Source organism: Crocodylus siamensis, unplaced genomic scaffold (assembly GCF_052110815.1).
Source record: "Crocodylus siamensis isolate JL-2025a unplaced genomic scaffold, ASM5211081v1 HiC_scaffold_650, whole genome shotgun sequence".
Lineage (NCBI taxonomy): Eukaryota > Metazoa > Chordata > Crocodylia > Crocodylidae > Crocodylus > Crocodylus siamensis.
In genome coordinates this window covers 1-9,199 of record NW_028325058.1, presented here as the reverse complement: position 1 = coordinate 9,199, position 9,199 = coordinate 1, and the positions used below count along the sequence as shown (strand labels likewise).

At 52.8% G+C, this 9,199-nt stretch overlaps 1 protein-coding gene across 2 annotated transcripts; it reads left to right on the top strand.

Annotated features, from left to right (window-relative positions):
* Positions 1-4,035: 4,035 nt before the first annotated feature.
* LOC149851627 (uncharacterized) lies at positions 4,036-9,193 on the top strand. 2 transcript variants are annotated; one of them, XM_090030541.1, is made up of 3 exons: positions 4,036-5,003; positions 5,258-5,340; positions 6,884-9,193. In XM_090030541.1, the coding sequence occupies exon 3, from the start codon at positions 6,982-6,984 to the stop codon at positions 8,809-8,811; it is 1,830 nt and encodes a 609-aa protein (XP_089886667.1). In that variant the 5' UTR covers positions 4,036-5,003; positions 5,258-5,340; positions 6,884-6,981; the 3' UTR covers positions 8,812-9,193. The 2 variants fall into 2 exon arrangements, with proteins under 2 accessions (XP_089886667.1, XP_089886666.1); XM_090030540.1 differs by lacking the exon at positions 5,258-5,340 and having other exon boundaries at positions 4,039-5,003.
* The last annotated feature ends 6 nt before the right edge of the window (positions 9,194-9,199 follow it).

The window sequence follows — 9,199 nt, the reverse complement described above, 5'->3', positions numbered from 1 at the left end:
CTCATCTCCCCTCCTGGGATGATCCTCTCATAGATTCATAGATTTCATAGACATTAGGGCTGGGAGTGATCATCGGAAGCAGCCCCCTGCCCAAGGGGCAAGAAGTTGGCTGGGGTCAAAGGATCCCAGCAAGATAAGCATCCAAATGTTTCTGAAAAGAGTCCAGAGTAGGTGCTTGCATTCGTGTATTCAAGGCTTTGGGGGCTCAGACAGTAAATAAGTTTTTCCTTATGTCCAGCCTAAAAAGGTCATAGAGGAGTTTGTGGCTATTGGATCTTGTCATCCCTTGGGGTGCTCTGGTAAACAGATGTTCCCGCAGGTCCTGATGCACACCCCTTATGTACTTATTGGCTGCCACTGTGTCACCCCTGAGCCTGCACTTCTACAGGCCGAAGAGTCCCATGGCTCTCGGCCTCTCATCATGAGGTCTGTTCTCCTGCCCTCTGATCATGCGCGTGGCTCTCCCCTGGACTCCCTCAAGCTTCCCCACATCGTTCTTGAATTGTAGAGCCCAGAACTGGATGCGGGACTCCCTCCTACCATTGTATTTCCTTCACCAGGTTCCCCACATATTCTAACCCAGAGGGTCTCCAGTGTCCTCCTTGGATGCCAATCTCAGCTTGTAGGGATGTGTAGCTTTCCTTGACATAGAGCACAACCCCCCCCCACCCCTTTTCTCAGCACGGTCTTTCCTGTACATGGTATAGTCATCTATACCTATGGTCCATTCATAGGAGGAGTCCCACAAGGTCTCCGTTACCCCTATGAGATCATAGTCATTTCTGTTTAGCAGAAGGACCAGTTTCTCCTGTTTTGTTTCCCAAGGTCCTGGCATTAGTGTACAGGCAAGTAAGTGTGCTGTTGGAGGCCCTAGGCTTCCTTGCACTCGAGGAGATCTGTTTCTGGGCTGGGGTAGGAGTAGGAAGGGTAGCATATGAATTGCATCCTCTCATTGGATAGGGAACATCCTTTCATTTGCCCTGGTTATGTTGAATTGCCCTGTCTCCCAGAAAAAAGTTTCTTTGTCATCCACTGGTTATGGATGGTTTTCACTGCCAAAAGTCCTCGCTTTAAACCTGCATTGAGATCTTCGAGAGCTCCTGGCGCTCTGGTGAAGTGCCTGAAGACTAGAAGAAGACCAGCGTGGTGCCTATCTTCAAGAAAGGGAGGGAAGTGGATCTGGCTAACTATAGGCGCATCAGCCTGACTTCTATCCTGGGGAAGATCTTAGAAAAGTTTTATTAAAGAGGCCATCCTTAATGGACTGGCCAATGCCAACATCCTAAGGGATAGCCAGCACGGGTTTGTTGCAGGTAGGTCTTGCTTGACCAATCACATTTCCTTCTACCACCAGGTGACCTATCACCTGGACAAGGGAGAAAAGATCGATGTCATATATCTTGACTTCAAAAAAGCCATTGATCTAGTATCCCATGATCCCCTCTTGGCAAAACTGGATAGTTGTGGCCTTGGGTCCACCACGATCCCTGGGAAATTGGCACCCTGGTCGGACCCAGAGGGTAGCAATTGATGGCAGTCACTCATCATGGTGTCCTGTGACCAGTGAGGTCCCCCAAGGCTGTGTCCTTGGACCCATATTGTTCAACATCTTCATTAATGATGTGGACATTGGAGTGAGGAGCGGACTGGCCAAGTTCGCTGACGACACCAAACTTTGGGGCAAAGCATCCATGCCAGAAGACAGGCGGGTGATCCAGGCTGACATGGACAAGCTCAGCAAATGGGTGGACGAGAACCTGATGGTGTTTAACACCGAAAAATGCAAGGTTCTCCACCTTGGGAGGAAAAACCTGCAGCATCCTTATAGGCCTCGGCAGTGCTACGTTGGTTAGCACTACAGAAGAAAGAGACTTGGGGGTCATCATTGACCACAAGATGAACATGAGCCTGCAATGCAATGCTGCAGCTAGTAAAGCAACCAAAACGCCGGCTTGCATCCATAGATGCTTCTCAAGCAAATCCCAGGACATCATTCTCCCCTTGTACTCAGCCTTGGGGAGCCCGCAGCTGGAGTACTGCATCCAGTTTTGAGCTCCACAATTCAAAAAGGATGTGGAGAAGCTTGAGAGAGTCCAGAGGAGAGCCACGCGCATGATCAGAGGTCAGGAAAACAGATCTTACGATGACAGGCTGAGAGCCATGGGACTCTTTAGCCTGGAAAAGCGCAGGCTCGGGGTGATCTGATGGCCACCTGTAAGTTTATCAGGGGTGACCACCAGGATCTGGGGGAACGTCTGTTCACCAGAGCGCCCCCGAGGGATGACGAGGTCGAACGGTCACAAACTCCTACGAGACCGTTTCAGGCTGGACATGAGGAAGAATTTCTTTCCTGTCCGAGCCCCCAAGGTCTGGAACAGTCTGCCAGCGGAGGTGGCTCAAGCACCTACATTGAACACCTTCAAGAGTAAATTGGATGCTTATCTTGCTGGGATCCTATGACCCCAGCTGACTTCCTGCCCTTTGGGCGGGGGGGCTGGACTCGATGATCTCCCGAGGTCCCTTCCAGCTCTGATGTCTATGAAATCTATGAAATAAGTTATTATCACCCTGGCGCGGCTCTATGAGCACTCGTGGTGCTCTGGCGAGGTGCCGGAGGACTGGAAGAGGGCCAATGTGGTCCCTATCTTCAAAAAGGGAAAAAAAGAGGACCCGGGAAATTACAGGCCAGTTAGTCTTACCTCAATCCCGGGTAAGCTCTTTGAAAAAATTATCCTGGCACACATCCAGGAGGGCCTTGCGGGGGAATGCATGCTCAGGGGCAACCAACACAGGTTCATCAGTGGCAGGTCTTGTCAGACCAACCTGGTGGCCTTTTACGATCAGGTCACCAAATCATTAGATGCAGGGGTTGCTGTGGATGTAGTCTTTCTGGACTTCCGGAAGGCTTTCGACACTGTCTCTCACCCTGTCCTCATCAAAAAGCTGGGAGACTGTGGTGTCGATGCCCACACGGTCAAATGGGTCGCCAACTGGTTGGAGGGCCGCACCCAGAGGGTGGTAGTGGATGGGTTCTTCTCGACCTGGAAGGACGTGGGCAGTGGGGTCCCGCAGGGCTCGGTCCTCGGGCCCGCACTGTTCAACATCTTCATCAGTGACTTGGATGAGGGGGTAGAAAGCACCTTGTTCAAATTTGCTGATGACACTAAGATGTGGGGGGATGTGGGTGCACTAGAAGGGTGCAATAGGCCAGAAGCTGACCTTGACAGGTTGCAACGGTGGGCGGATGAGAATAGGATGGGGTTTAACGCTGAGAAGTGCAAGGTGTTGCACATGGGGAGGAAGAACCGGCACCACACTTACAGGTTGGGGAACTCCCCTCTTGCCAGCACGGAGACGGAAAAGGATCTTGGAGTCGTCATTGACTGCACGATGAACATGGGCCGGCAGTGTGGGGAGGCAGTCAAGAAGGCCAACCGTACCCTGTCATGCATCCACAGATGCATCTCGAGCAGGTCCAGGGAGGTGATCCTCCCCCTCTATGCGGCACTGGTCAGGCCGCAGCTGGAGTACTGCGTCCAGTTCTGGGCGCCACACTTCAAGAGGGACATGGATGATATGGAAAGAGTTCAGAGGAGGGCCACTCGTATGATCAGGGGTCAGCAGGGCAGGCCTTATGAGGAGAGGCTTCGGGACCTGAACCTGTTTAGCCTCCACAAGAGAAGGTTAAGGGGGCACCTTGTGGCTTGCTACAAACTGGTCAGGGGGGATCAGCAGGTATTGGGGGAGTCCCTGTTCCCCCGTGCGCTGCCAGGAGTGACCAGGAATAACGGTCACAAGCTGGCGGAGGGTAAGTTTAGATTAGATATTAGGAGGCGCTACTTCACAGTCAGGGCGGCTAGGGCCTGGAACCAGCTTCCAGGGGAAGTGGTGCAGGCTCCTAGCCTGGGGATTTTTAAAAGGAAGTTAGATGAGCACCTTGCCGGGGTCATCTGACCCCGGTGCTCTTTCCTGCCAAGGCAGGGGGTTGGACTAGATGATCTTCCTAGGTCCCTTCCGACTCTAGCTACTATGAAACTATGAAACTATTCATCAGTGGAATTCCAGAAAACAGGAATGGCAGACAAGGTTCTTTGGGTGACTCTGATATCTTTTATTAGACCAACTTAAATAGTTGGAAAACAATTATTAAGCAAGGTTTTGGGTTCAAAAACCCTTCATTAAGCTAAGAAAGTTTCAGCAGTCAGTGTGTGCTCTTCCTGGATGGAATTAAAAGTCAAGAAGCCAGAGGCTGGTCTGGCATGCATACAAGACAGGTAGTCAGTGAAAATGTAGATTGACGAGTCGATGGGTGAGAGACAGGCCGGGGGGGGAAGAGAGAGAACGGAGATGACTAGTGGATACCTGGGGAGTCAAATGTCAGGCAGGTACTAATGTGTCATAAATCCAATGTCTATATTTAGTCCATTATTTTTAGTATCCAGGAGGTTGATGAAGTGGAGTTCATAGGCTCATCTCTGGGCTACAACCTACACCCCAGAAAAGATGAATGTTGTCCATTCAGAAGTGTGTGCAATATCTCTTCCTTTTGGTACCTTGAAAACAGTAAAAGCTTTATCTTTCTGCCACCCTGGTACATCATGGATCACTGCATCTCCATGCCTGTCCCTGGTTAATACTCTTTCTAAACCAGGGAGTGGTTGGTGCTTTCTTTTCTATGACCACCACTCCTCCACCTGGGTGACAAGGACCATTGTCTATTGAAGGTTTCTCCCTGCAGCACCTTCTCTTTCAAGGTGCCCATCCTCCCTTGTCCACCAAGGTCCTAGTAGCAACCTAGAGATCATGGATCCGTTCCCCTAATCCTGGTTGGTGATTCTGCATCAGGTACCCAGGTACTAACCCTCTTTACCCACTGCCCCAAACAGGATATGGAGGTCCCACACCTGCCTTAATCTGCAGCATCCAGCAAGGACAGGTGGAGCTCTGGGGCTGTGATGATGAGACCCGTGGGAAAATCTCCAGATCAGAGAAGCTGCTGCCAGGTGAGTTGTGGCTGCCCCCTCCCCGCTACTCCGCTCTCAGAAATGCGCCGTGCCCAAAGTGACAGGGAACGTGGAAACTGCAGACCTGCCCTGTGCTGACCTCAAAACACAGTACATTATGCTGTAATGTCCCCGGCAGGTGTTGTTCCCGCTCCCTGAATTTCAGCGATGTGAATACAAATAGCGGTTCCCTTCTTCTGCCTCTCATGACAGATGTTAGGGGGCAATCAGGTTTCCTGTCTTCATTTTTTCAGAACAGATCTGGTTTCCCTGGGATACCATGACCTTCAGTTTCCATCTTCATTCAGCAGTCTAAGAGTTCATTCCCCAGCCCAAGGTAGCTATACCTCTCTACTACCTTCCAGGGCATGATGGGATTTGTAGTCCCCCCATGGAAATCAGGATGGTATGCTGAGGCTCTACGTAGCCGTCAGTGTTGGAAAAGAAACAAGCTGATGCTGTCCCTGGCTGCTCCTGATCAGGTTGACCTGGAACCCAGGAAGTGTTTCATCCTGGTCTCAGGCTGCATGAAATGGCTCCATGGCATGGGTGGGATTCAGAAGCTTTCAGGTTGTGGTTGGGAACTCAATCCCCCACGTTTTGCACCAGATTTGTCCCCTTTGTGTTTTGTCTTTGGGGCCCTGAGTGTCATGAACATGCACCTTCCCGTCTCATAAGCACAGCGACAGAAAGGGATCTTGGAGTCATTATTGATTCCAAGATGAACATGGGCCGACAGTGTGAGGATGCAGTCAGGAAGGCCAACCACACCTTGTCATGCATCCACAGATGCATCACGAGCAGGGACAAGGAGGTGATCCTCCTCCTTTGTGCGTCATAGTTTCATAGTTGGTAGGACTGGAAGGGACCTGAGCAGATCATCAAGTCCGACCCCCTGCCATGGCAGGAAAGAGTACTGGGGTCAAGCTGTTCATCCAGCCTCCTCTTAAAGACCCCCAGGGTAGGAGCCAGCACCGCTTCTCTTGGAAGTTGGTTCCAGCTCCTAGCCGCCCTGACCGTGAAGTCGCGCCTCCTGATATCTAGCCTAAATCTCCCCTCTGCCAGCTTGTGACCGTTATTCCTGGTCACTCCTGGCAGTGCTCGGGGGAACAGCGACTCCCCCAATGTCTGCTGATCTCCCCTGACTAGTTTGTAACAGGCCACTAGATCCCCCCTCAGCCTTCTCTTGTGGAGGCTGAACAGGTTCAGGTCCCGTAGCCTCCACTCATAGGAGTTGCCCTGCTGCCTTCTGATCATTGCGAGTGGCCTCCTCTGGACCCTCTCCATGTTGTCCACATCCTTCTTGAAGTGTGGCACCCAGAACTGGACACAGGACTCCAGCTGCTGCGGCCTGACCAGTGCCGCATAGAGGGGGAGGATCACCTCCCTGGACCTGCTTGAGATGCATCTGTGGATGCATGACAAGGTGTGGTTGGTTAGCCTTCCTGACTGCATCCCCACACTGCCAGCCCTTGGTCATTTAGGCACCAATGATGACTCCAAGATCCTTTTCTGGCTCTGCACTAACAAGAAGGAAGTTCCTCAGCCTGTAGCTATGGTGCTGGTTTTTCTTCCCCAGGTGCAGCACCCTGCACTTGTCAGTGCTGCTCCTAGCAGGGCTGGAGGTGATGGGGCTGACAAGTGGGCCTCTGAGAGTCTGGCTCTGAACTCTCTCGTGTAGGGAACATTAGCTCAGCAGAGGGACCTGCCCCTCCCACAGGCCCAGCACATGGGGCTTTGGGAGGAAGACATTGTTTCCTTGAGGGAACACAAGTGCCAAGGTCCAGGCCTGCTCAGGTCTATCCCAGCAAAAGGAATAGCAGCGTTTACCCCTTGCCAACAGGGTAGTGGCTAATCTGGAATTTCTCTTCCCCATGCAGGAGGTGCCTGGTTGCTGAGCAGAGCTGGGGAGCAGACTCCTGTGGAGGGGCCTACAGACCTGGAGCCATCATGGACTTCCCCAGGGCGTTTGGGTGAGATGGACTCCCAGAGAATCAAGAAAGAGCAATTGCACAAGAGTCTAGGGAGGCTCCAGAAGCAGAAGGAGAATGTAGCAGTGAACCAGGTACCATCTCCAGTTGGGCGTGGGAGTAGAGAAGGGACAGACCCCAGAAAGAGCCCTGGGTGCAGGGAAGAATTTTTGGAGCTGAGAGACGTAAAGAGCCACTGGAATGAGGTACTGCATGCAAGCCAAGGCAGTGGGGAGGGCCTCAGAGGAAAGCAGGAGCTCACTGCCATTCAAAGGGGCAGAACCCACCTAGTCCCTGAAGTCAGGAAAACCCTTAACTGCCCATCACTCCTGGGCCTTCAAAAGACAAGGCACACTAGGAAGAAGCTCCACACATGCACCAAGTGTGGGAAGACCTCCACCCGATCCTCCAACCTGACCCGACACCGCCTCATCCACATGGCGGCAAAGCCATATTCATGCTCACACTGTGGGAAGAGGTTCCACCGGTCCTCCTACCTGACCAAACACCGCCTCGTCCATACAAGAGAGAAGCCACATCAATGCTTGGAGTGTGGGAAAAGCTTCACCCGATCCACCCACTTGACTGAACACCGACTCATCCACACAGGGGAGAAGCCGCATCAGTGCTCGGAGTGTGGGAAGCGGTTTTACCTGTCCTCCTACCTGACCAAACACCAGCACATCCACAAAGGGGAGAAGCCGCATCAGTGTTCAGACTGTGGGAAGAGCTTCACCCGATCCTCCAACCTGACCCGACACCGCCTCATCCACATGGCGGCAAAGCCATATTCGTGCTCACACTGTGGGAAGAGGTTCCACCGGTCCTCCTACCTGACCAAACACCGCCTCGTCCATACAAGAGAGAAGCCACATCAATGCTTGGAGTGTGGGAAAAGCTTCACCCGATCCACCCACTTGACTGAACACCGACTCATCCACACAGGGGAGAAGCCATATCAGTGCTCAGAGTGTGGGAAGCGGTTTCACCTGTCCTCCTACCTGACCAAACACCAGCACATCCACACAGGGGAGAAGCCACATCAGTGCTCGGACTGTGGGAAGAGCTTCAGCCGATCCTCCAACCTCACCCGACACCGCCTCATCCACACAGGAGAGAAGCCGCATCAGTGCTTAGAGTGTGGGAAGAGCTTCCGACAGCTGTCTAACCTAACCCAGCACCGACTTATTCACACACAGGAGAAGCCACATCGGTGCCTGGAGTGTGGGAAGAGCTTCACCCGATCCACCCACCTGACTGAACACCGACTCATCCACACAGGGGAGAAACCACATCAGTGCTTAGAGTGTGGGAAGCGGTTTTACCTGTCCTCCTACCTGACCAAACACCAGCACATCCACAAAGGGGAGAAGCCACATCAGTGCTCGGACTGTGGGAAGAGCTTCAGCCGATCCTCCAACCTGACCCAACACCGCCTCATCCACACTGGGGAGAAGCCACATCAGTGCTTGGAATGTGGGAAGAGCTTCCGACAGCTGTCTGACCTAACGCAGCACCGACTTATTCACACACGGGAGAAGCCACATCGGTGCTTGGAGTGTGGGAAGAGCTTCACCCGATCCTCCGACCTGACCAGACACCACCTCATCCATACCAAAGAGAAGCCACATCAGTGCTTGGAGTGTGGGAAGAGCTTCACCCAATCCTCCCACTTGACTCAACACCAGCTCATCCACACAGGAGAGAAGCCACATTGGTGCTTGGAGTGTGGGAAGAGCTTCAGACAGCGCTGCAGCCTGACCCATCACCAGCTTATTCACATGCATGAGAAGCCACATCATAGAATCATAGAAGTAGGGTCGGAAGGGACCTTGTAGATCTTCAAGTCTGACCCCCCTCTTGGGCAGGAGAAAAACGGCTGCACCTGGGGAGAAGGAATGCACAGCATACATACAAGCTGGGGAGCTCCCCCCTTGTGAGCACAGAGGCGGAACGGGATTTTGGAGTCATTATTGACTCCAACATGAACATGAGCCGCCAATGCCAGACTGCAGCCAGCAAAGCCAACCGCACCTTGTCGTGCATCCAAAGATGCATCTCAGGCCGGTCCAGAGAGGTGATCCTCCCCCTGTACGTGACTTTGGTCCGGCCTCAGTTGCAGTACTGCATCCAGTTCTGGGCGCCGCACTTTAAGAAGGACGTGGCCTGCCTTGAGGGGGTTTGGGGAGGCCACCTGCTTGGTTGGAGGGCAACAGGGCAAGCCCT